The 27,871-nt window shown below is 41.0% G+C and overlaps 1 protein-coding gene across 4 annotated transcripts in view; it reads right to left on the bottom strand.

The window, feature by feature from the left end:
- Positions 1-27,871, bottom strand: part of Arl9 (ADP ribosylation factor like GTPase 9) — an 83,966-nt gene that overhangs the window by 50,243 nt on the left and 5,852 nt on the right. Inside the window, exons 3-4 of one of the 4 annotated variants that reach the window (XM_013154545.3) lie at positions 17,946-18,121; positions 12,229-12,521 (exon numbers count right to left, since the gene is read on the bottom strand). The exons of 1 other annotated variant lie outside the window; for it this stretch is intronic. In XM_013154545.3, the coding sequence (XP_013009999.1) occupies positions 12,303-12,521; positions 17,946-18,121 (395 nt within the window). In that variant the 3' untranslated portion in view covers positions 12,229-12,302. Of the gene's footprint in view, positions 1-2,191; positions 2,884-12,228; positions 12,522-17,945; positions 18,122-27,871 lie in introns of those variants that run through there. 2 more of the 4 variants (XM_063240508.1, XM_063240506.1) reach the window with 2 other exon arrangements.

Below are 27,871 nucleotides of genomic sequence, written 5' to 3'. Positions count from 1 at the left end.
GGAGGCTGAGGCAGGAAATTGCCATGAATTCAAGGCCAGTCTGGGCTATAGTGAGTTCAAGGACAGCCCAAACTATATAGCAAAACCCCACCTCAAAAAACAAAGAAGCAGGAAGATAAAGTAGTATCTGAATGGGCACATGGGGTCAAGGGCTTGTGTCTGTTTAAGACAGACATCATGTGCATGTTTGTACACCGATGGGGCTGACCCCGTAGAGAACACAATGGGGGGGGGAGGGCTAATTAGAGCAGCAAAGAGCTTACACTCCCCGGGATGGGATCCAATATAGAGACCCAGGAAATTACCTTTAATAAAAGAAGGAGAGTTCACCGGCTAGCAACAGGGGAAAACAGTATTTATGTACAAGTTCAGTAGATTCCAAGACAGAAAGATATGAAAATCTTTTGTGATTTCTTCTATTCTCAGTGAGGAAAAAAATGTGAAGTTATCCTCCAAGCGTAAAAAGGAAGGGATTTTTGAGAGGCGTGAACACTAACCATGACTGCTGGTTCATTTGGAAATGGATTGGGGAAATTTGTGGTTGCAACGCAGCTGAGAGCCTCCTTGAGGAAGTTCAAGGTAGTAAATTTAAAGGTCAGTCTATACGGTCATTTGCATCCTCATATCATTTATTTGGTTTTGTTTGTTTTTGAGACATAGTCTAGCTACATAGTCCAGGCCAGCTTTGAACTCACTATGTAGTCCAGTCTGGACTTGAACTTCCAGGGATTCTCTTGCCTCTGCCTCCTGAGTCATTTACCTGTTTTTCAAATTCAGGTAAGGATAGGATTTAACCAAGCAAGAATGATGGAGAGGGAGGGAGCTAAGGAGTTCTGAGAGGGTGTGAATGTACTGGTGGGCTCAGGAAGATAAGGTGAGAGAGCAGAGCACAAGATAGTACAGAATGAAATAGCAGACTCGATGTATTACAGGCCTTTTAAAGCTGAACTTTTGGCAAAAAATGGAACATAAAGGACAGATCTAGAAAGACAGAACATGGTTAGAGATTACAGTGCTAGAAGGAGATCCTAGAAATGGCCCAGCAATCAACAAGGCTAAAGATGGTGGCTGCCTAAGGTGAGCTGAAAGACACTAGTGAGGATATCAGAGAACTGGGAAGCCCAGCAGATTATTCATGGGAAATCTGCAGTCTTTGCGCAAGATGCCCAGGTGCTGGTGGAAAGGCAGGAAACTAGAGCAGTTTCGCCAGGTGAGTTGAGGAGACAATGGAGATGAGGAAATAAATAGCTGTTCCTATAAATTCTGCAGTAAAGGACAGAAAGGAGACAAGATCAGGCAGGTGGTGGGGGAGGGGAGGCGTCAGGAATATCCGGGGGCAGAAAGGCGGCAGATAGACTGCCTGGCTGAATCCAAGTCAGGGCTCTGTACGGAGAAACAAGGTGAATGGTGAGAGCCCACGGAGTGGCAGGGGTTGTTTGGAAACCACCTCAATGATAAAACGCAAACTTGAGGCTGGGCACAAAATCGAAGAAGCACGGGTTATAAATATTAGTCAGCCCAGGGTCCAGTGTAGACAAAGAAATATTCTGGTTTAGGTTATCAGTAAGTCGATGTGGTTTTGTGTTTTGTGTTTTTGTTTGTTTTCTATATTTGTTTGAGACAGGATCTCACTATGTAGCTCAGGCTGGTTTTAAACTCACCACAGAAACCAGGCTGGCCTCCAACTCTCAGTGATCCTCCCGCCTCTGCTTCCTGAGTGCTAGGACAACAGGTGTGCCACACCACACTTGACATTCCTGTCACCTTCTTAATTTGCTAAGGGCTGGGTGGATAGTGAGCACTGGGGTGCACTCTTTGAATAGTTGCTCCAGGAGCGTTGCTTTTCCAAGGGACCATATCCCACTAACAAAAATACCTTTCCTTTCAGAGAGCAGCAGATAACACTTACATGCAATAATGGGGTAAGCACAGCCCAGGAGGTACCATGGCTAGCCACAGAGAATTTAGAACCACTTCCACGGGAAGTAAAAACAGGTCAGCAGACAACGAGAGGGTCACAGGCTGGCAGCCAAGGAAGTAGAGAGACGGAATCCATCACTGTCAGCATGTCAGTTTCCCATGGAATCCCAGTAGACCACACGAGAGTGAGGTTATTGCAAGCCATAGCATGCAAACCCCTAGGGGATGTCCAGCTCTGGCTGGGTGAGTTTCTGTGTAAAGGGACACCTACCGCTCAGGACAGACAGGTGGAAACCAGGCGGTAACCTGAAGAACAAAGACGGGTTGATCACCGGCACCGGCCCAGGAGGCAGCTTGGCCTCAAGGGTGGCTTCGCTGCGCCTCCAGGGCTGCTGGGCCCTGTGGAGCCTGTGAGGCGTGTGTGATCCCCGGGGCATGTGGGGCGCCCGGCATTCATTGCGCTCGCTGGACACGTCGCATTCGCGGTCCTCGTGGGAGGTGTGGGGCCCAGAGGATCCGTGGGGGCCCAGGCGCTGCTCCGACTGCCATCCCTCAGGACTCCCGCGTCCCTCGTTCGTCTCGTCGGCCTCCTCGGTCTCCGTCTCCTCCCGGGACTCCCCCAGCCCAGTGTGCATGTCGAGGCTCCTGAGCACCAGGGGCTTCGAGAAGATGTCGGAGTAACCGGACGCCTCCGTCGTAACCAGCCCGTCGGTGTCCTGGGACAGCATGGGCGAGCTGGAAAGCGCGAGGTCCTCCATGGGCCAGAAGTTCCCGCCACAAGGCGCTCAGCTCGGCCGCGCGCCGTCCGGAGTCACTTAGCCCGGGTCATTCAGGAGTCAGCTACCCAGGGGGCGTCGGGCCACGTCCTCCAATGGGCGTGGCCGTGTCGTCACGGGACGCCCCGCCCTCCAGGGGCGTGTCTTCTGGAAGAGGTGGCCTCGACCCACAGTCGCCCCGTGGGTTGTCGGGAGCTGACTTGCGTCGCGGAAAGGAATGGCAGGACGCCGCCAGGGCCGGCCCTTAAAGACAGGCACACTGCAGCCTGGGGTTGGGGAAAGACACACGCGGGACGACCGAAAACTACGGAGAATTATCAAACTTTTAAAATTATATCACAATGAAAAGCTCGTTACCATGAAACGCCCTCCACTTCCTCCCCTGGCTTTGAACGCGTTTCCCGCGGTTCTTCCGGCCTCCGAAAGCAGCTCTCATGCGATCGGAAGCCCACGGGTGCTGCCGCGCGGCCGCCCCACGCGCGGGAGGCCCCGCGGACATCGGATCCGCCCTGCAGGTCCCGCGTGGCCCGGCTGCACGGCCCGGCGCTCTCCACCCCCTAGTTACGATGACCGGGAACGCTAGCTTCAAACCGTTGTGACCGCACAGCCGGGACGAGGCCCCTAGACAGGACCGCACCGCGGACTCCTTCAGAAAGCAGCGAGTGCCCTTCGGTGAGCGGAAATGCTGAGGGGGTAAATGGCAACGTCTTTTACCGTAACACCTTTTTTTTTTTCTTTTAGACCGGGTTTCACTATGCAGTTGAGGCTGGCTTGAACTCACTTTATAGCCCCGGTTGTCCTCAGACTTAGGGCGATCCTGCTGCCTCAGCCTCCCGAGTGCTGGGAATACAGGCATGCGTCACCATGCCCTGTTTACCATAATACATTTTAAACAACTGTGTTATCAATCTTCTGTTTGTGGAAGTAGCATGTAAGAGATAGATGGTCGAAGATGTTTTGTCTAGGGGCTGGGGATTTAGCTCAGGGGCATAAGCGCCTGCCTTGCAAGCAAGCAGTCGTGAATTCGATCCCCGGTACCCATAAAAAGCCAAAAAAAAAAAAAAAAAAGTTTTGTCTAAAAATATTCTTTGACTCTTTTGAATCCGTTTTAAAGTCAGGTGACTCCTGCCTTATGAACTCAGCTAATTTATGGGATCTCAGCAGAGGGCTTGAAAGAGAAAACCAAGCTAAGGAGTAGAATATGGATTGCAAATAGGAATACTCTTATTTTTTAATCCATTTTCTTCATAGGAAAGAAGAAACTATGGCAAAATTTTAAAGTACATCAGTCAGGGAATGACTGACTGATGAACACTCTTGAGTAAATCTCTGTCTGGAATTATAGTTTTCTTAGAAGTACAATTTTAGGGTGAAGATGGGACAGCAGGAGTGGGGGAGCATGATTAAAGTATGTTATATGCATGTACGAATCTCCCAAAATAGAACCCACTAATCTGTATAAACAATATGCACTAATAAAAATATGGAAAAATAATTTGAAAGTTTAATTTTTAAATTGTCTTCTTTCTTTCTGTCTTTATAATAGTGTCTTCTACCTCAATCTGCTTAAGTGTATAAGTAGTAAATCTGAGGAAACCTTTTGCACATTACTGGATGTGAGTGGGTATACCTTGTCTTAGAGATGTGAAGAAAAGATAAACATTTTGGATTGTGGACATTATCTGGAGTGGAAGTAAGAGATTCGTCTTAGCATCTGTGTACGTGAATCAGGAAATCTCCTTCAGACTCACTTTGATATAGACCTGTGCACAGATCTATTACACAGATTCAAGAAGTATCCCCTAAAACTTTGGAACAAGAATAACTACATGCAGTATTCTCAAAAAAATTAACAACCTGTAAATAATAAGGGAAGAGGTTACATACATTTATCTTTAAAAAGTAGGATTGGCCCTAAATCAGTTTGAGAAGCTCACCACTAAGTGAAAGGTCTTTGACTGGCCAATGAGCCCGTGGGTCGGACCAGGACCTCAGTGCTAATGAGTACACAAGAGAAGAGTCCCAGGCTGTGCCCCTCAAAGAGTGCAGAGAGTGGGGCCTGGGGGTGTAGCTTAGTGACAGAGGGCTTGCTCCTCTGGAGGCCCTGGATTCAATCCTCAGCATCCCTCTACTGCTCCTCATGTACCGCCGCAACCCAGTGCACAAAGGAGAGACGATCTGAGCTAACAGACTGCAACTGCTGTTCTTCCCAACCTCTGCAGATGGATGTGTGACCTGGTACCACTATACTTCAAAGGATCCCTGCTCACCAGGCAGCTGACAGATGTGACCAACTTCTCAGGAAGTCCACTTACTGAGAGGGATTAGTGATGAACTCTAGCGGTCCTAGTCAGTGCTGTACAGGCACTTGGGTTTTTATACTAGAGTTTCGTGGATCTGACTACTGTCTTCCCCAAGGAAAAAAAGTTGAGACAGTCTCATTAAATTGACAAATTGCCCAGACTGGGCTAAACTTGCAATCCTCCTGTCAGCCTCCCAGACTGCTGGGGTTATAAGCATACACCACTACTCCCAGCTAGTCATCAATCTTGATTCTCCCTTTCTGGCTCACCCTCCCGACTCTGGACTATTGTCTTTGTCCACCTTAGTCATGGCTCTCCAAACTATTTTTAAAAGATTCCTGGCTTCACACATGGCCTGGCTTTTTCTTTCTTCCTCTAACTTAACTTTGGGTCACTCCCTTGCATCTTTCCTGTACCTTGCGGCCTCCCTGCCCTTCTCTCACCTGACAAACTCATCCGAACTTCCCTCTCTGCACACCTGTTCACTTCCTGGAGCCCAGCTTGTTCCCCACTCCACAGACTGGCCCTTTTTATCCTGTAGGGTTCCTCTTAAATGTCACCCACTCAGTGAGGTCTTTTCTGCCCATTACTTTTTAAAAATGTTTCCAGCATTCCTATTTGGGTTCCTTGCTTTACTATCATCTATTTCATCTGCTGCTTTATTTTTCTGTATCTTGCCCCAGCTGGAATGTCAGCTTCTTGAGGACAAGGACCCTGCATAGCAAGACAGTGAATGACTACAAGCAGCAGTCATTATTGCCTTGTTTTCCTGCTTACTGTATCTCTCCTCTTCTGAAAACAGCACCTCCTCTCTGTGGTTAAGTTCTCCAACGTGTTAAGAGCCACCTCCTGAGGTCTGCTGTGAGCCCAGAAGGCCTTTTAGACAAAGATGCACAGCGTGTCTTCACAGAGCACCGTCACCATGAGAACCCGTGACACATGCCTGGGTTCTTGCCTGAGAGCATTCCACATAGAGATGCCTGCTTCACTCATTCCTAGCGTCAACAAGTGCCGGCCTTGTTGGCACTCAGTAACTGTTTCCTAAAAGAAAAACTCCCCACCAGGGCTAGTGGGATGCACCCATAATCTTAAGTGCTCAGAAGGCTGAGGTAGGGGGATCGCCGTGAGTTTAAGACCAGCCTGAACTGCATAGCGGATCTGGTCTCAAGATTTTAAAACATTTTTAAAATGCCCACTGGCAGCTCCTGCAGTATAACTAGAAAATTAGAAAATTAGTCTTCTTTTTTGTCTTTATTTTAAAGGGGGTAAAATTAAACAAAAAAAAAATAGGACATACGAAAGCAATGTAAGAGATATAAATTTCAAAGCTAGACGACCTGAGATCTTCACTATCATACTGTCTCTTGTTTTCTTCCAAATAGTTGTCCATGTCTTCACATACAGAGAATTCATACAGAACAACATAGTATAAAACTGATCCAAACAGAATGAGGAAGGCATTTTAGGGCTTCAAAACCAGACAATAGGGAAGTCACTAATGGCTGTCGTAGAGTCTCTCGTTCTCCTCAAAATACCTATCCATACTTTGAAGTTCAACAAAACAAAACAGGCTAAAATAACACCATTAATTAGAACAAAGCAAAATAGCGGTGAAAGTATTTGCCTTCAAAGAGAGGGTAGAAGGAAATCTCCCCTATTTGCTACATTGCCTATGGTCAGCCTCTCAAAAGATGTCCAGATCATAGGCTCTCACTAACAGGACGAGGAGGGGATGTGATGTTTGATTCTCAGCCTGATGGCAGGCCCACAGCATGGGAAACTGATTAAAACCTTGAATTAGCAATATAGAAAACAAACAATTCATGAAACAAACTCAGAGAAACATCCAAGAAACAAAAAATTCTGTTCAAAGTTGGCAAAATCGTTTAAATGAAGCTGAGGATAGGATTTCGAACCTTGAGGACAGGATCCCAATTAGTGATCATGAAAGGATAGAACTTTTATAAAAAAGCAGCATGAAATGACAATCCAGCAGCTTCAAGATGATGCCAAGAACAACAATATAAGATTAATAGGCATCAGTGAAGATGCAGGAGTCAATGGAAATGTCATACCTAAAATATTCACAGAAGTAATACCAGAAAATTTCCCAAACATGGGGAAAAAAATCTGATATGTAGATAAGTGAGACATATAGAACACCAAACAGTCACCAACATAAATCTACACCCAGACATATAATAATTAAGATCTCAGACATACAGCATAAAAATAAAATACTAAATCTGTTAGAGAAAAGACACAACTCACCTATCAAGGAAAGCTGATTAGAATCATGGCAGACTTTTCAGCACAAACTCTCAAGTCAAGACGAGCTTACAGTGAGGCATTTCAAGCCCTGAAAGACAACAATTTTCAACCCAGACTGATGTACCCAGAAAAACTTTCATTCAAGTTTAATGGAGAAACAAGCTACTTCCATGACAAATAACAACTGCAGAAATTCATGTCCACCAAACCAATCCTAGAAAGAGTATTGAAAGACATACTAGGCAGAGATAAAAATGACCACAATCCCCAGAACAACAACAGAAAGAAAGCACCAGGTAGGACAAGCAAATTAAACAAGGGGGAAAAGCAGAAAGCAAACAACTGGAACATAACATGGCAAAGTCAAGCCAGTACATACCAGTGATACCCATAAATGTAAATGGCTTCGATTCACCTATCAAATCCCCAATATGCTGTATACAAGAAAGACATGTGACCCAAAAGGAAACTCATAGATTAAAAGTCAAAGGATGGAAAATAGTATTCCATGCAACAGGAACCCAGAAAAAAGCAGGGGTAACTATTCTATTTGCAGACAATGTGAACTTCAAACCTAAAATGATTAAAAGAAATAAAGAAGGTCACTACATACTCCTTAGTGGAAAAATTCAAGAGGCAGAACAACTATATATATATACCCCAAATACAGGAGCACCCAACTATATAAGACAGATACTAATGGACATGAAAAATCAAATACACAAGAACACAGTTATAACAGGGGACTTTAACAGCCCATTGTCACAAAGAGATAGATCAAATGGACAAAAAGTCAGCAAAGAAATAACAGAACTAAATCATACCTGTGAGCAATTGGATTTAGTAGATGTTTACAGAATGTTCCGCCCAACTACATCGGAATACACATTCTTCTCAGCATGGGACATTCTCCAAAAATAGACCACATATTATCCCATAAAACAGTCTTAAGTAACTGCAAAGGTACTGAAATTATCCCATGTATAATATCTGACCATAGTGCACTGAAATTGGAAATCAATGGCAAAAAAAAAACCCCTGCAAAACCTGCATAAATACATGGAAATTAAATAACAACCTCCTGAATAACCATTGGGTTACAGATGAAATTAAAGAATAAATAAAACAATACCTACAATTCAATAAAAAAATGCAGAAACAACATACTCTATAATCTGTGAGATGCAATGAAAGCAGTGAAGAGGGAAATATATAGCAATAAATTGTCATATCAAGAAAACATAATGAGCACAAATAAACAACCTAATACTTCATCTCAAGCTTCTAGAAAAAGAAGAGCAAGTTAAACACAAAGCTCATAAAAGAGAGGAAATTGTAAAGATTAGAGCAGAAATCAAGGCAATTGAAACTACAAAGAATTAATGAATCAAAAAGCTTTTTTGAGAGAATAAACAAAATTGAGAAACCTCTAGCTAACCTTATAAAGAATTAATGAATCAAAAAGCTTTTTTGAGAGAATAAACAAAATTGAGAAACCTCTAGCTAACCTTATAAAGAAAAAGAGAGAAAAAAAAAACAAATTCACACAATAAATATTTAAAAGGGGGAAATTACTATAGATCCCATGGAAATTCAAAAGACCATGAATACCTACTTTGAAAATCTCTCCTCACATAGAGCGGAAAACACAGAGGAAATGGACAGATTTCTAGAAACATATGAATGACCAAAGCTCAACCAAGAAGATACAGCAATTTTAAATAACCCAGTATCAGCTATTGAAATAACCCAATATCAGCTATTGAAATTGAAAAGATTTTAATTGAAATTAAAATCTTACCAACAAAGAAGCCCGGGTTCTGATGGATTCACAGCTGAATTTTACAAGAAATTTAGAGATTTGATGTCAATACCCCTTAAACTCTTCAATGAAATTGAAAAGGAATCAATCCTCCCTAAATCATTCCTGGAGGCAAGTATTACTCTCATACCAAAATCGGAGAAAGACCCAACCAAAAAGGCCAGTTTCACTAATGAACATTAATGCAAAGATTCGCAATAAAATACTGGCAAATAGAATGCAGCAAATTATCAAGAAGATTATACATCATGACCAAGTGGGACTCGTCCCAGGAATGCAGGGATGGTTTAACATACACAAATGAATAAATGTAATACACCACATCAATAGAGCCAAGAACAAAAACCACATAGTCATTTCAATAGATGCAGAAAAAGCTTTTGATAAAGTCCAACACCTGTTCATGATAAAAACCCTTCAGAAACTTGGAATACACGATGTCTACCTCAACCTTATAAAGGCCATCTATGACAAACCAAGAGCCAACCTAGTAAGTGGACAAAAACTGAAACCTTTCACACTAAAATCAGGAACAAGACAAGGATTCCACTATCACCACTCCTATTCAATATAGTTCTGGAAATACTAGCCAGGGCAATCAGACAAGAGAGAGAAGTAAAAGGAATAAAGATAGGAAAAGAAGATTTACTGATGACATGATACTTTATATAGAAGACCCAAAAAACTCCATTAAAATATTAATAGAGGTAATAAACAAATTCAGCAGTGTAGCTGGATACAAAGTCAGTGCTCAAAAATCAATAGCATTCCTGTACACAAAAAACTCACTGAGAAGGGGCTGGGGATTTAGCTCAGCGGCATAAGCGCCTGCCTTGCAAGCAGGCAGTCGTGAGTTCGATCCCTGGTAACGATAAAAAGGAAAAAGACAAAAAAAAACAAAACAAAACAAAAAAAAAAACTCACCGAGAGAGCAATATGGAAATATTGCCCTTCACAATAGCATCTAAAGAAATGAAATACTTAGGAATCAACCTAAGAATGTAAAAGACCTATATGCTGAAAATTATGTTATGCTAAAAAAGGAGATTGAAGAGGATATTAGAAAATGGGAGGATATTCCTTCTGCTTTTGGCTAGGAAGAACCAACATAGTGAAAATGGCCATACTCCTAAAACTCTTACACAGGTTTAATGCAATCCCAATCAAAATACCATTAACATACCTCACAGACCTAGAGAAAACACTCCTAAAACTCATTTGGAAACAGAAGAAACCTAGAATAGCAAAGGCAATTCTGGGCAACAAAGGCAAAGCAGGAGGCATCTCAATTCCTGACTTGAAACTATACTACAAAGCCACAGTGATAAAATCAGCATGGTACTGGCAAAGAAATAGACCTTGAGGATCAAAGGAACAGATTAGAAGATGCAAACACAACTACAAAGACACTCAGCCACCTTATATTTGACAAAGGGGCCACGTATGTTCACTGGAAGAATGATAGCCTCTGTAATAAATGGTGTTGGAAAATCTAACTCTCCACATGTCGAAGACTGAAACTAGATTCATGCCTATCACCATGCACAAATCTAGAGTCTAAATGGATCAAAGACCTAAATATTAATACAGAAACACTAAATCTACTGGAAGACAAGAGAGGCAGGAGTCTTGGAGACATAGAGGTAGGCAGAGAATTTATGAACAAAATGCAAACTGCACGGGAAATACTTCAAAGCATCAACAACTGGGATCTCATATTATTGCAAAGTTTCTGCACTTCAAAAGAAACCACCAACAGAGTGAACAGAAAACCCACAGAATGGGAAAGAATTTTAGCCAGGAACCCCTCAGACAAAGGACTTACATGAAGAACATATAAAGAATTGAAAAATATCAAGCTCCCCAAATTCAAAGACCCTCTCCAAAAATGGGCATCTGAGATGAACACACAGTTCTCAGATGAAGATATACAAATGGCAAATAAATACATGAAGAAATGTTCACCATCACTGGTCATTCAAGAAATACAAATTAAAACAGCATTGAGATTTCATCATTCCAGAAAGAATGGCTGCCACCAAGAATTCAACTGATAACAAATGTTGGAGAGGCTGCGGGGAAAAAGGAACACTGCTCCACTATTTGTGGAAGTGTAGACTGTTGCAACCACTATGGAAATCACTATGGAGATTTTTCAGAAGACTAGGATTGGAAATTCCATTCAATCCAGCTATTCCCCTCCTGGGTGTTTTCCAAGAAAAATTGAAAAGGTCATATCACAGTGATACATGTGCACCCATGTTCAAAGCAGCACAATTTATAATAGCTAAATCTTAGAAACAACCAAGATGCCCATCAACCACAGAGTGGATGAAAAAGATGTGGTATTTTTATACAATGGAATATTACTTAGCTATAAAAAGGATGATCCTGAGGCCTTTATAGGTAAATGGAGGCAACTTGAGACTATCCTCATTAGTGAAATAAATAAGAATCATATTTATAAATATCACATTGTGTCTCTAGTGTAAAAAGTAATAAGAAATATAGGGGTAATGAAACTCAAAGTATGTAATTGCTATTGTAAAAAAGATAGGAAAAGAAAGTGCTCTAAAAGATACAACTGCACGTGTGTTTAAGTGTGTAGGATTGATAACCATATTACTAGGTTTTTGTTGGATAGTTGAACAGAACTGTGTGCAGTCTCGCTGTTTGAATGCCCACTTTGTATGTTTTACTTTTGTAACTTGAACAACAATTTCTAAGAGGACAATATGTAATTATCAACTAGTGATTTCTTACTGTTTATTTTTTTGAAATTATGTATTATTTCTACCCTTTTTCTGTTTTATTTTTTGTCTTTAAGTAAAATTAAAAAAAAATAAAAATAAATTAAAAATCACGAATAGCATGAAGATTTACTTACGTTTATTTACTTTATTGACTGAAAATCCTAATCCCAGGCTGGGGGTGTAGCCCCATGATAGAGTAAGTGTTTAAGTCTATCTGCATCCTGCTCACCCTGCTCAGAAAGAAAAAAAAAAACGTGGAAAGTTTCCTGAGTTCTCTCAAAAATACTGTTTTATGAATGTTTTTAAAGTTTAAAATCTAAGTGGTTACCCTTAACAAATTAGTGCTGTCTCTGTGTACGCGCCATGCAGGGAGGAGATAGGAGGAGGTGGCTTATCTTTTATTTAAGGGTGAAAACCTTTGGCTTCAGGCCTGCCATGCAGCACTCCCTGAGGACACTCAGTCACAGAGGTCACCGTGGGCCTGGGTTTGGTTACAGCCATTGGCAGCCAAGTGTACAATCAGGTCTTTGATGTCTTCCATGATGGAGGGGATCTCTGCACTGGCCGCCTTCTCCGTCACTTGAGTTCCGAACAAGAACACCTTCCTGTCATTTCCCACCTCAGACAATGCCAAGGCTTCATGGATATCTGTAATGTGATAGGCTCCCTCCAGATCCTTCACCAGGGTGGGAAAAGAATGGGAAAAAGTGGGTTATTCTGTAGCCCTTTGGATACACTTATTACTCTTACTTGCTGCTCTGAGTGATGCCACCATTTTAACACAGTATGTGACTGGAGCATTAGGAAGGACTTCACTGGTTGCTGAAATATAAATATTTTAATCAGAATTATAGCAACATTTATGAGTTATCCAAAAGGAATTTTCTAGAATGAAGGTGAGCCAATTTAATTCCTTAATTTTCTGAACAGTGGTATGGATCTATTTTTGTTTTCCTTCTTACCTTTCAAGATTTTGGCGTCTAGATCATATTATTCTGATTTTATAGCACTTGCTGTTGTGAGCTTTCTAATCACTATTTCTACTGAACAAAAACTTTGGGCCAAATATGTGGGGGCAGAGGGAGATGGAGATCAAATCAGAGGGGAAGCCATTTTAGAGAAAAAGATGGTGAGAAGGGGACCCAAGAAGGAAAAGAGACATAAAAAGCTAGAAAAGACTTAAAAAGGGAAACTCCCAGGAGGAGGCAGAGATGCCCATGTTGTACGGTGGGCCGCGGCCCACACTCTGAGAGTGCACAGAGCCAAGCTCACAGCTCGGTTCTCTGCATCTGGAGGACAGAAGTCTTCATGCAAATGACCTCTATTCCTTTATGTAAATTGTTTATCAGTTCTCTGCAAAAATGGCACTTGCACTTGTGAAACTGCATTTATAATTAGCTTTCTGTTTTGCAGCATTCTTTTTTTTTTTTTTGAGAAAGGGTCTCCCTATGTTGTCCAGGTCAGTCACAAGTTCAGGCCTCAAGTGGTCCTCCCGTCTCAGCCTCTGGAGTAGCTAGGACTGCAGCTGTGTGCCATTGTGTCCGCCTAGCCAGAGGGTCACCTTTACACACCTGGAAATCATCTAACATTGACTCTTGTTTTTTTCCTGTACCAGTGAGACCTACCAAGTTTCATACTGAGAGCCTGTGCGGCTTTCCCGGGTGTGCTATGCGTGGACATGATTAGGGCTGGTCACCCTCTGGTCAGGGCAGGTCACCCTCTGGGCATCGGGAGGCACAATCTATTGCCTGCTTGAAACCCGAACTCATTTAGTCCTAGAGCCTGCAGGAAAGTTTTGTAATGATATTAACGGACCCAGTAACATAAGGCTGAGGTCCCAGGTTAATGAATTCATGGTGGAACTGGGGAGGAAGAAATAGGGAAAAGAGGGGGTCAGGTAGGAGGAGAGCGCTTGGTAATGATATAGCACATCCCAGGAAACAGAAGGCTTATTCCACACTTACATAATTGTGCCTTAATAGGTCGTCACTCAGAATAAAGATGAGTTTTGAAAGCCAGTATCTAGTACCTTGAACCACAGAATTATCTAAAAACATAAACTAAATAGTTTGCTCAAAAAATCTAAGCAAAGATGCATTACATTCAGAATCCAAGTCTTTAATCATGGAGACCCAGCACCCAGCTACTCATTTGACCATGAAGGGGTCTCTGTGCATTCAATTTGATGAGGACAGACACTACTACAGTTTGACCAAGTGTCCCCCAGAAAGGTTCATGTGTTTGGAGATGGGCCTGGCTGGAGTAGGGCCTACCGGGCTCCTCCTCCCCACTCTCCCTGCCTCTTGCTGCCAGAGTTGAGCAGAGTCCTCTGCCCAGCCTCTGCCAGCTGTGACTGCCTTGGGGCACAACCATGGACTGAATTCTCTGACAACCGTGAGTCAAAATAAATCTCTCTTCCTGTAAGATGTGGGTGTTAGACATTTGGCCCCAGGGACAAGAGAGTGGCTAATATGGCCACAGACCACAAAAGGAAGTGCTGGCAAGTTTGACAAAATGCAAATCTTTAACATAAAAACAGAAACCACAAGCAAAGCAAAACAGTATGTCACCAGGATACTGGAGAGGTATTCATATGTCCATGAGCTTCTAAATCTTTGTGGTTTCTTTCTCCTTCATTCTCTCTCTCTCTCTCCCTCCCACCACTTCACCACTTACTTGGGGCTGAGGAACAGGGACTGAACCCAGGGCCTTCATACTGAGCTACATCTTTAGCCCTTTTTAAAATTTTAAGACAAGTTCTCCGCCAAATTGCTAAGTTGCCCAGGCTGGGCTCAAACTTTCTGCCTCAGCCTCCCAGAGTGCACTGCCAAGCCCAGCTGCTTCTCTTTTCTCCCCTCCCCTCCCCTCCCCTCCCCTCCCCTCTCCTCTCCTTTCCTCGCCTCTCCTCCCCTCTCCTCCCTCTCCCCTCTTTTTCAGGGCTTTGCATATGCTAAGTACATGCTCTATCGCTGAGCTGTACCTCCGGCCCTAAATCTTGGTAGTTTATGGTATTTAATGTGCTCCACTTAAACCACATGTGGGAGACCGAGACAGGAGGACTGCAAGTTCAAGCCCAGTCCAGGCAATTTAATGAGTCCTTATCTCAGAATAAAAAGGGGCCAGGGATATGGATCAGTGTGAAGCTCTGGGTAAATACAGTGTACAAAACAAAACACTATGTTCCATTTGTCTGGGTGTGGTGGCACCGGCATATAATCTTGTGCTCTGGAAGATGGGAGCAACAGGACTATAAATTTGAGCCCGGCCTGGAAAATTTAATGACATAGCAAGACCCTGTCTCAAAAAAAAAAAAAAAAGAAAAGAAAAGAAAAAGGCTCGGGGATATAGTGTGATGGCCCTGGGTTGAATTCCCAGGATTGCAAAAACAGCAACAAAAGTTGTTTAAAAGCAAAAAACAAGAAGTACTAGTCTTTCTTTTTAAATGCCAGCAAAATAAAATCTGCTGCGTTGGATTCTGCACTGGACTTCAGTGCAGGCTGCTACTATGTGTCATTATCTGTAATTATTTAGTGTTTGTTCATAAATATTCACTCATAGAAAGTGTGAGAGAAAAGGCAGAAACTGAGTTCCTCTGTGATTGGCAAACCTGGTAAGTGAGAAAGGGGCTTTCGTATTACGATCTTATAGAAATTTAATTTTTTTTCATTTCTTCATTGTGTGAAGTATATGTAACAAAACTTGCCATCTTGCCAGGCGTAGTGGCACATACCTGTACTCCCAGCATTTGGGAGGCTGAAGCAGGACGATCACCACAAGTTCAAGGCCAGCCTGTACTACATAGAGAGTTCAAAGGCCAGCCTGAACAACATAGTGAGACCTTGTTTCAAAAAAAAAATTTTTTTTTTTTTTTGCCATTTTGCAGGGTGTGGGAGGCTGAGACAGGAAGATTTCAAGTTCCAACCCAATCAGGATAATTTAGCAATTTAAGAGAACTTGTCTCAAAATTGTAAAATTTTAAAAAAGATCTGGTGATGTAATTCAGTATGAAGGCCCTAGATTCAATCCTCAGTACTTAAAAGTAGATATACTTTGTTGTGCAACCATCAACAACATCTATCCCCCAAACTTTGCTCATGCTGCTAAACTAAATCTCTGTACCTATCAATATATATAGTGATAGTCTCCATCTGTATGTATCAATATATGTATAATTCTCCATTCCTCCATCCCATAACCTCCGGGAACTACCGTTCTAGTTTGCATCTCTATGAATTTGATACCCAGAAGCCCTGTAAGCAGACTTATTTAGTATTTGTCACTTTGTGACTTACTTCACTTAGCATAATGTCTTCATAGTTCATCAGTACTTTAGCCAGTGTCAGAATCTCCTTTCTTTTTTAAGGCTAAGTAATATTCCATTGTATATATGCACCACATTTTGTTTATCTGTTTACCAGTGGGTGGATTTCAGTTGTTTCCACCTTTTGGAAACTGTAAATAATGCTGTTATGAACACAGATGTATGAATATCTGTTTAAATCCTTGCTTTCTATTCTTTTGGGAAAATTCAGAGTCTCACACATGTTAGGCAAGTGCTGTACCACGGTGGTGGATTAAGAACTGTGGTCAACTTAAAACACCAGCTGAACTGAATCAGCATAGTGCAGTGTAGATGGCCCACTTGAGGACTGCTGCCTGCATGAAAAAGAGACCTGGAGAGGAAGAGCAGTGTTGGGGGTTTTCCTAAGTGAGTGTTGCTGTTTAGAGCTGCTGGTTGTCCTGGAGGAGCTTGTCCTGCTGGCTTCCCTGATATGAACTGTGCTATTATCTTTGAGTAGCTCAGGACCTTGTTGCTGAGGATGGCTGTGGTTCACTGGGGGAGCTCTGGTCCTTAATTTTAGAGTTGTTTCCTGGCTTCAGAGGGGAAGATGTAGGCTGTTCAATCTCCTGGAGAAGTTTGTCACTTGCCAGCTTCTTGATATGAACTCAGCTGTTCTCATGGTCAGAGGAGCTTGGAATCTTATTGTCACTGAGAGGGCTGTGGTACTTTTCAGAGGAGCCCTGGTCCTTATTTTGAGTGTCGCTTCTTGGCGCCAGTGTAGAACCTTCAACCTATTGGCAGAGATCCTTCACCTCTCTGGCATAGACTTTCTAGCTGACCTTTGGGCCTTCCCAGAGCAAATCTGTGCAACAGACTTGCATGAGTCATTGTTGTGGGTTCTCGGCCTCCAGCTGGACTCTATGGGAAGCATTGTCGTGGGCTCTAGGTTTTCAGCTGAACTCACGCAAGAAACTGTCATGGAATCCAGGCTCTTGGCTGGATTTTCTAGGTCTTTAGCGTGTGGACAGGTTTCCTGCACTTCTTCTATTTGACTCCTTGGGTGACCACGATACATAATACCATAAATTATGTGTCCTGCATGTAATTAATTGCTCTCCTTGGAACCCCTGACTACAACAACCACACAGCTACATGCCATCTCTTTTTAAAATATTTATTTTGAGACAGAGTCTTATTAAATTGACCAGGCTGGCCTTGAATTTATAATGTTCCTGCCTCACCCTTCCTACCGGCTGGGATTACAGGCATTTGCTACCACATCTGGCTATTTTGGATTTCTGCAGGAATTACAATATAGTTTCCCATAGCAGCTACACACACTTGACATCCCCACCAGTGGAGCACAAGAGCTCTAATTTCTCCATGGGTATTTAATACTTCCAATGCATGTGTGAAATACATTCCGTCAGTGTAAACTAAAACAAAACTTTATATATAGCAGACACTCAATTATTTTGTTGAATTCAACAATCGATATGTTTTTATTGAAATATATCCAACACACATTTATTTAATTCCTACTCTGCAGGTGGCAATATATTAAGTAGTTCTAGGGTCACAGATATGAACACCGGTCTCTACGCTTAGGGAGTCTGTACTAGTAAACTGCACCGAACATAGAGTATATTATTAAATATCGAGTAAACTGCACTGAACATAATTAAATAATTATGTATTATTAAATATCTATTAAACTGCACCAAACATAGAGTGTATTATTAAATATTGAGCTGTTAAAAGGAGACGTTTCTTGCACTAATAAGAAAACCATTCAGCACAACTCGCACAGCTTCTTACCTGTTTGTGGGCAAACACCACCAGGGGAATGACTGGGTTGGCTTGGATGAGTTGGTGAAGGTATTTCTTGGCCTCAGGCAAGCGGTCGTGATCGGCTGAATCCACCACGAAGATGAGCAGCAAGCCCTTGGACAGGTGCGTCTCCCAGGAGGAGTGGAGGAGTTCACTGCTGCCAACTACGGAGAGGGGCAGAGGAGGAAGACACCAGACCCCCGGCCGCGTGCGCCTGGGCAGCGTCCACACTCACAGTCACCCAGCAGGCACCCAGCGGGGTCTCTGTGTCCTGTCACACACACTGGACACCTCGGCCACCGCACGCTCATCCATTACAGCTCAGAAAATTAGATCCACGCTGCCTGTCTGTCTGTTCACACGGGGACTTGCTGTTAGCAGAGGCTGGCTTGAACTCACTGTGACCCTGCAGCATCAGCCTTCTTTTTATTTATTTATATATTTACTTTTTTTTCCAAATCAAGTTTATTTCAAGGATAAGAAGAAAGGAACGAAGGAAGAAGAGGAGGAAGAAGAAGAAAAAGGAGAAGAAAGAAGAGGAGGAGGAGGAGAAGCACAACAAAATTTTAAAACACATCAATCAAGGGGCAACAGTAATACACACATTGTCATCCCCAAATCATTCACCCAGAGCGCAAGACATCTGCATTCAATTGTCTCAACAATACCAACACACATCTTTCTTTTCAGTGAACTCAGAGAAATCAATAATATAGCTACCTTAACTATTTTTATATTGTTGTAGCTTGGCATAACTGATGCCATCTTGAGCCCTGCATTTAACTAATGCCCTGTGTTTGACCCAGGAAAATGGAAAATCACTCAGGGTATAAGTCCCATGAGAAAAGCAGAATGAGCTGCACCCACAGGAGAAAAATTAACCTGCTCAACAAAGAAGCAGGATACAGGTGTCAACTGAAAATTAGTGTAAGATTCTAGCTAAATTGTTTCCAATAGTATGTCTTTTGTGGTTCTCTCTTTTAAAAACTCTATAACTTTTCAGTTCTGGGCCACTTGTTTGGACTCTAAAATGGGGCATGGGGGAATGTCTGTATGTGAGTGGTCCTGAACTCAATTAATTAAATTTCAAATTTATCAATTTGGCTGCTTGGATTCCTATATTGTTCATGAACCCACCTCAATATACATATACATACACATATACATTTTTTCCTTTAGCTTCTCACACTAATGAAACAATATGATGTTTACACATATTTATGTCACTAGTGAGTATGTTCTTAAGTTGTGTCCATTTACGTATAAAAGTCTTTTTATCTTTCTTTATGGCTGAGTAGTACTCCATTATATAAAAACACCACATCTTTTTTATCCGTTCCTCAGTTCATGAGCATTTAGGTTATTTGTGAGATCTAGCTATTACAAACTATGCTGTTATAAACATGAGTGCACACATATTGTTGTGGCATGACATTTTTAATTCTTCTGGGAAGATACCCAGAAGAAGACTAGCTGGATTGAATGGGACTACCAACCCTAGTTTTTCGAGGAAGCTCCACACTGATTTCCACAGTGGTTGCACCAGTCTTCATTCCCACTAACGGTGGAGAAGAGTTTCTTTTTCCCCACAGCCTCTCCAGCATTTGTTATTGCTTGATTTCTTTCTTTCTTTCTTTTTTGGTACTGGGGATCGGATGAACTCATGACCTTGTGCTTGCCAGGCAGGCACTTAGGGTGCTGAGCTAAATCCCAGGCCCTATGGCTTGACTTCTCAATGGTAGTCATTCTTTGTGGGGTGAGGTAGAATCTCAGTGTTGTTTTAATTTGCATCTCTCAAATGACCAGTGATCTTGAACTTCTTTTCACATATTTACTTGCTGTTTATTTTTTCACCTGGGAAGTATGTATTCATCTCACCTGCCCATTTTTGGACTGGGTCTTTAAATTTTGGAGGACTGATTTTTTTTTTTTTTTTTAGTGCTTTATATGTTCTCAATAATAATCCATTGAGGAACAGCTGGCAAACATTTTCTCCCATGTTGTGGGCTGTCTCTTCACTCTTTTGGAGATTTCTCTTGCTGTGCAAAGCTTTTTAATATGATGAAATCCCAGTTATTCTTTGTGATAGTTTCACTATGATCAGGGTTTTATTCACAAAGTCTTTGGGTACACCAATGTCTTCAAGAGTTTTACCTATTCTATTGTCCAGGAAATTTAGTGTTTGTTTTAATATTTAGGCCTTTAATCCTTTTGGATTTTACTTCAGTGCATGTTGAAAGATATGGGTCCAGTTTTAACCTTTGGCATGTGCAAAGCCAGTTTTTTCAGCACCATTTATTAAAGAAGTTATCTTCCAGTGAATGTGTTTGGAACCTTTGTTAAAGATAAGATGACTAAGTGTGTCTGGAGCTGTCTCTCCATCTTCTGTGTTCCATGGATCTTTGGGTATGGTTTTTTGTTGTTTGGGGGGGGGGCAGTTCTATTTGTTTGTTTGTTTGATCACAGTAGTTGTATAGTACAATTTGAAGTCAGGGATTATGATGCCCCTGTCTGGCCTTTGTTGCCCAGAATTGCTTTTGTTATTCTAGGTCTCTTCTGGTTCCAAAAGAATTTTAGGACAGTTTTTCTCTAATTCTATGAGATAAGATGTTGGAATTGTGAATCAAATTGCATTAAATGTGTATAACAGTTTTGGAAGTCTGGCCATTTTTCCTACATTGGTTTTTCCTACCTAAAAGTATGGGATATTATTCCTTTTTTTTTTTTTGAACTCACAACCTTACACTTGCCAGGCAGGCATTTAGGCCACTGAGCTAAATCCCTGGCCCTATTGCTCCATTTTCTGATATCTTCTTCAATCTCCTTTTTCTGAGTATTGTAGTTTTCAATGTAGAGGTCCTTGCATTCCTAAGAATATTTTTTTGGATGTTATTGTGAAAGGTATTTTTTCTCTAATTTCTCTCTGAGTTTGTTATTCATGTACAGGAAAGCTATTCTTTGTTGGTTTGTTTTGTCTTTTGTTGCTGTTTTTTATACTGGGCATTGAATTCACAACCTTTAAACTTGTCAGGTAGGTACTTATGCTCTTGAGCTAAATCCCTAACCCAGTCTATTGTTTTTTGTGTTGATTTTGTACTGAGCTATACCACTGAATTTGCTTGTTATACCTAGCATTTTTTAGTGGAGCTTTTGGAGTTTTCTGTGTAAAGTGTCATGTCATCTGCAAATAATGATAATTTAATTTCTTCCTTTTCTATCATTATTTCTTTTCTTACTCTTGTCTAGTTGCTCTGGCTAAAGTTTCCAGGATTATGTTGAATAAGAGTGGAGACAGTGGACATCCTTGTCTTATTCCTGATTGTGGAGATAGTTTTCAGGTTTTGTTCATTTAGTATGATGGCTGTTGGTTTGGCTTTTATCAAACTAAGATAAAGACTACTCCAACTTTCTCTAGAATCTTTTTTATCATGAATGGGTGCTGAACTTTGTTAAAAGCGTTTTCTCCTTCTTTTGAGATGATCATATGATTTTTGTCTTTGGCTCTGTTAATATGGTATATTACATCTATTGATTTACATATGGTGAACCATCCCTGCAACCCTGGGATGAATCCCACTTAGTAATGGTGTGTAACCTTGATGATTTGCTACATTCTGGTTGCCAATATCTTACTGAGAATTTTTGCATCAATGCTCATTAGGAAAATTTTCCAGTGGTTCTCTTTGTTGGGTCCTTCTCTGGTTTTGGTATCAGAGTGATGCTTGCTTCCAAGAATAAATTTGGGAGTATTGTTCCCTTTTCAATTTCATTAAAGAGTTTGAGAAGTAGTGGTATTAGGTCTTCTCTAAATTTCTTATAGAATTCAGCAGTGAATCCATCAGGGCCTGGGCTTTTATTTGTTGATAGATTTTTAACTGCATCTTTGATTACACTGATATTTATTCAGGATTTTTATGTTTTCTTGATTCAGCTTTGGCAATTCATATGTACATAGGAATCTGTCCATTTCTTCTGCATTTTCCATCTTATTGGAATACAAGTTTTCAAAGCAAGTATCTTCTGGATTTCTGTAGGGTCTGTTATGATTTCATCCTTTTCATTCCTAATTGAGTGGATTTGAGTCTTTTCTTTGCTATTTTTGATAAGGTTGCCAATTTTATTTAACCTTTCAGTGAATGACTCCGTAATTTATTGTTTGCTTTTTTAGTCTCCAATGCATTAATTTTTGTTCTGATCTTTATAATTTCCTCCCTCATATAAGCTTTTAGCTCAGCCTGGTCTTCTTTTTCTAGAAGCATTAAGTTATTTATTGGTGCTTGCTGTTTCATTGATATGTGTATTCACTGAAATAAATTTGCCTCTTAGGACTTATTGCCTTGTGTTCCACAAGTTCCAGTATGTTTAATGTCACTATCACTTAACTGTAGAAATTGCTAATTTCTTCTTTAATTTCATCTGTAACCCACTGCTTGTTCAGGAGGGTGCTAATTAATTTCCATATGTTTATGAAGTTATTATATTTTTTTGCCATTGATTTCCAATTTCATTGCACTGTGGTCTGATAGTACACATGCAATAATTTCAATTCCTTTGCATTTACTTAAGTATGCTCTATGAGCTAGTATATGGTCTATTTTGGAGGATATAATGTATGCAGCTGAGAAGAATATATATCCTGATGTTGTATGGTGGAACACCACTCTTAGTAGATATCTACTAAGTTAATTTGTTCAAAAAATTTGATTTAGGTCTAATAATTATTTATTTTTTATTTTTTATCTAGTTGATCTGTCTCATTGTGACATTAGGGTATTGGAATCCCCCAATACAGTTGTATTAGTGCTTATTTCATTTTTCATATCTGTTAATATCTGTTTTTTATATAGTTGGGTGCACTGGTATTTGTTGCATATTATTTATACTTGTTATCTCTTCCTCTTGGATTGTTTCTCTTACAAGGACACAGTGACTATCTTTATCTCTCTTCATCAGTCTTGGCTTGAAATTTACTTTGTCTGCAAATTAAATCTATCTCTGTTTTTATCTGGGTTCCTATCACATAGAGTATTGTTTTCCACTCTTTGACTTTCAGTCTATGAATTTCTTTTCTAATTAAATGTGTTTTTCTGTATGTAGCATATTATTAGATCTTGCTTCTTGATCCATTTTGCCAGCCTGTGTCTTTTGATTGGTGAATTGAGAGCATTAACATTGATGGTTACAACAATATGTACTGATTTATTCATGTCATGTTATCGTCCTGTTGTTGGCCCTCCCACTTTTCTCCTCCTTTGTCTTGCCTGGTGGATTCCTTCTGTTGGGGTGTATGGGGTTGTACTCCTCCCTTATCTTTCTCTAGAATGTGTAGGGAGTGGCTTTGAATAGCTGCTGCTGCCCTGCCCCTCCTGCCTGAGGGCATTTGGTGTGTCAGCCTACATTTCCCTGGATGTGATGATGACCTATCAGATAACACTCTGTGCCCTCTTCCTGCCCTTGGCCCCCCCCACCCTATATAAATTGTAGCCATTTTAAAAATAAACGAGACTCCACTGGAATCGCATCCTGTCTCCATCTCTCTTTTCTCTTGCCCTGCCCCCATCCCCGATCCCCTCTCCAGTTGAGACCCATAGATTGGTCCGCAGGCCGGATCAAGTGGCGCCCAACATGGGGCAGGTCAAGTCCCAACGCCCCACGTGGGGCGGGTCAAGAATGTCCTTCAGAATGTTTTGGAGTGATGGTTTGGTGATCATAAATTTCCTCAGAATATTTTCATGGAAATATCTTTTTTGTGAGGTACATTAATCTGGATTGAAAATTGTCTTCCTTAACTTGAAACATTTCACTCCAAGCTGTCCTTGGATTTGTGCTGAGAAGTCAGCTGTGATTCTTGTGAGCTTTCCTTAATAGATGATTTGTTTCTTTTCCCTAACAGCTCTTTTTTTCCCCGAACAGCTTTTAAATTCCATTCTTGTGTTGAATTTCTGCAATCCTGATTGTAATATGCCTGGTTATAGTTTTTTATCATGGCTAATTGGAGTGCTATTAAGATTCATTTATGTGTATGTCAAAATTCTTTTTCACTATCAGGGAAGTTTTCCACCATGATGACTGTGAGTTTTTTTAAAAAATATCATTTGTACTATATTCTGCTTTTTCACTCATTCCAATAAATCTGAAGTTATTTTTCTTTTCTTTGCCTCATCTAGCAGATGCTGACTTGATTTTTCATGGTCCCTTGCTATTTTTAAGAAATATATCTTTTCATGATGGCTAACTGGAAGCCTGTCTTCTATATCTGAGATCCTGTCCTTACACTGGCTTAATCTGCTGTGGATACTTTCAATAGAATTTTTATTCTTCTGGAAATCCTCTTGAATCTGCTGTATGGATTCCAAATCTTTCCTATGCTAAACACTCATGGCCGCCATAATTTTCTTAAGCGCCTGTACATTTTTTGTCTGTATCTGCTGTAATCACAAAGCATAGTATTCACTGTGGACACCATCTCTGCAGTTATCTGAGATTTCTGCAGTTGATTCTGATTTGACTTTTTCTAGAGCCTCATTGAATTGCTTTGTCGTTACCACTTCAGAGAAGCCAGGTGGGAGGCTTTCAAATTGTCCCCACCTCATTGCCCCCTGAGTTTGTTTTTGGTGAACTGGGTGTCTGGAGTTGAATTTTGGTTGTCATCTCATGTTCTTTTCTTTTTTAGCTAAATTCCTGGGGTAATGCTTATAAATTACCTATGGCAGGTTGCTTTATTGCTAGTATTTAGGACCCTCAGATAATTACTTTGAGGTATCTTCCAGGTGTAACTAGTTTTTGGGTTTTGAATCTTCAATTTGTTGGAGGTGAGAAGTTGATGCCTATTTAGCCCAGCCCCTTCTTCTTTGCAATATTCCACAGTATTTTCTATGACCCTTAGTCAATCTCAATCTTGGAATACCAGAAAGAATCACTGTGTAGAACTATTGTGTCACTGTTGTCTAAGGTGGTACCATTAGCAGTAACAGTAGTATCAATCACACCCCAGGAAATGACAAACTGATGTAACCATTAATTTGATACCTTTAACTATCTACACTAGATTTGTAGTTACCTAATGAAATCTAAAACATATCAAAAAAGTATATGCAATATACAAGTCCTTAATATGCCAATTTTACCCTCAAGCATTAAAATTTAAAAAAGAATTGGGAAAAATATGTTAAAAAAACAGGATGAGATTAAAAGTAAGCCTGGAAGACAAAGGAGGATCATGCTAACTTTGGAAAACTGGTACAGAAGACTGGAGGGAAAGATAAAAGAACAGAAGCAGACAGAATAACAATCATGAAGAGAGTAGAAAACCATGTTCATACTCCTATAAAAAGAAGAACAAACAATGAAGAAAAAACACAAAATCACAACAACAGCAAGAATAACAAAAAATGAGAGAGAAAAAGTCCAGGTGTTTAGGTTTGTCTCTGCTGCCACTGGCAGACAATATGTGGAAACAGAGTCCCAATTCATACCAATCTACACCAGCAGCTGGTAGTAGCTTTTTGGCTGGGTGGTATATAATCTCAGCAAACCTGCACCTTCTGGATAAGACCAGACTCATTTCTCCTGCCGTCATCAGTGCCAGGCCTCAGCCCAGCTGGGAGACACTAGATGGAGCCAGCAGCTGCTCTGAGTTCTGAGCTCAACTGGCCCAACTCCAAGTTACACCTGCCCAGGTACTGGCTTGCACAGGAGGACTGAGCCCTCTGCCTCTCCGACAATCAGTGCAGTCCTCACATCCTCTTCTCCCCTCCAGTGCTGTGTCTTTCTGTGAAGGGATCACCAGCCATCACCACATATCTGTAGTTTGAACCGCTCCTCTCGTGCAGTGAGCCCCAAGTCAGGTAGAAGGCTCTGCTGGCTACCTCTTTCTTCTGTGTTTGAAGTTTCTCCTTTTACTCTTTGCATGGGCTTCAATTCATGCTTCAGATCATTCCTGGGTCCAGGGGGCCCCACTCGTCTCCCACTTGGCTTCCTCACATTGCCTTGTCCCAGCATTCAGATGGCAAGACTCAGAGGCGCTCTGTCTCTGCTGCTTACCACTCCAATATCTGGTGCCTCCTTGATTTCTTTAAAATCTTTAATCATTCAATATTTTATCCCTTCTTGAACTCATTTTCGTTATATATTGTCACGATGTATACAGTATTTTCTTGTTATCTTTTTTCTTTTTTTGATACAGGGGATCCAACTCACAACCTTGCACTTGTCAGGCAGGTGCTTAGGCCACTGAGCTAAGTCCCTGGCCCTTTCTTGTCATGTAATCAATGCCATTCTTTTTTCATTCATGACATTACTTCTGCTTCCTCAGTTTTCTTCAATAAATTTCACAAGTTTGTCTGTTTTGTTTATCTTTTCAGGGAAATAACTTTTGACCTTTCTTCTTCTTCTTCTTTTTTTTATTTTTTACTGTTCTGATCTTCTCTACTGTGTCTTTGTTTCTTTTTCAGTTTTTTTTATCAGTACATGTTTGCAGTACATCTTGGCAGAGACGGGGAGTTGGCACAGCTACATAGCACATCACTATTATTTTTCATCCCCCTTTCCCTCCCCAACGCGCATCTCTTCATTTCCTTCTCTTTTGCAAAAGATCTTCCTCTTTTTTCGTGCTCATTATTTACATTTTGGGTTTCTTATGTAGGAGAAATCATGCAAAATTTAAGGTTGTACATCTGATTTATTTCACTTAACATTATAGCCTCAAAGTGCATCCATTTATTTTTTTGAGACAGGGTCTTGCTATGTAATTCAGGTGGCCCTTTAACATACCGCATAGTCTAGGTAAAAATTTTTACCCAACATAAGCCTTTTCTCCATAGAATTATAGGTGTCCGAGACTGTGTTTAAGCAACAAGAAAGACATTAAGACAATTATTTCATTGGCACGCCCCCCCCCCCCTTTTTTTAAGGAAGGAAAGTTCTGTTTAGCTCACAGTTTGTGGAGATTTCAGTCCATAATCAGCTGGCTGCAAGACAGAGTGGCATGGCACCAACACTTCAAGGCAACAGCTAGCAAGAAGTCAGCACAGCAAAAGGTGGGCAAGAGAAAGCCCCTTTTCCTCCCTTACACTGTACACAGAGCACCTTCCAACCCTGCTCCAGGGCAAGTGCAGCACTCACAAAATTTTTGTGCTCTCCTCTTGCACAGGCTGAGGATATTTACAAAGTAAGGGTCCTAGCTCCCTGCTGAGTCTTAGTTAAACTTCTGAACTCAAGTTGATACAATGTATCAACCATAACAATCCACCTCTTGTCAACTTGGCAACTAGACACATTTCTTGAACCTGTTTTCAGACAGGCACACCAGTTTTGATCAGAAGATTTCAATGCTATTTTTAATAATCATTCACTTCTGGGTATTTTCAAATTTCCAATATGATTTTATATTTGAACCATGTGTTATTTAGTAATGGAACTCTATTACTGAAAGATTTTAAATCAGCAACCAATCTGCTTAAATAGATATTAAAATATTGTTCTTTGTCACTGGATGAAAACAAAAATGAAACATTGACTGCCAGGATCTAAGAAAGAAGTGGGGGTGACTCAGTGGGGGCAGCGGGAAGGGCTGTAGCTGATAAATTTGAGATATGCCTTGGAGCTGGAAAAATTTGAAGTATTTGACTTGCAGACTGAAGGTAAAGATAGGTGGAGAAATCAAGGTGACTCAGGTGAAGAAATCAGGTTTTGGCCTCACAATACCTGACTGTGAGGAGCATCTTCCCAGTAGATTATAGAGAGAGAAGTGACCTGCAATAAAGCAGACATTTCTGTTCTGACCAAATAAGTTTAACAGGCCAGTCAGACATTCAAGTGTAGATGGCAGAAGACATCTGGATGCGTTTGGGATGGATGGGTAAAACTGGGAATTGTTAGTATGTAGATAGCATTTACTACCATAGGGTGGAGGA

This window comes from Cavia porcellus, unplaced genomic scaffold, assembly GCF_034190915.1.
Source record: "Cavia porcellus strain 051 isolate PalLab524CR breed Dunkin Hartley unplaced genomic scaffold, mCavPor4.1 scaffold_30, whole genome shotgun sequence".
In the NCBI taxonomy this organism is placed as follows: domain Eukaryota; kingdom Metazoa; phylum Chordata; class Mammalia; order Rodentia; family Caviidae; genus Cavia; species Cavia porcellus.
Note: the sequence above shows the minus strand (reverse complement) of the source record. Positions and strands in the feature narration are given on the sequence as shown.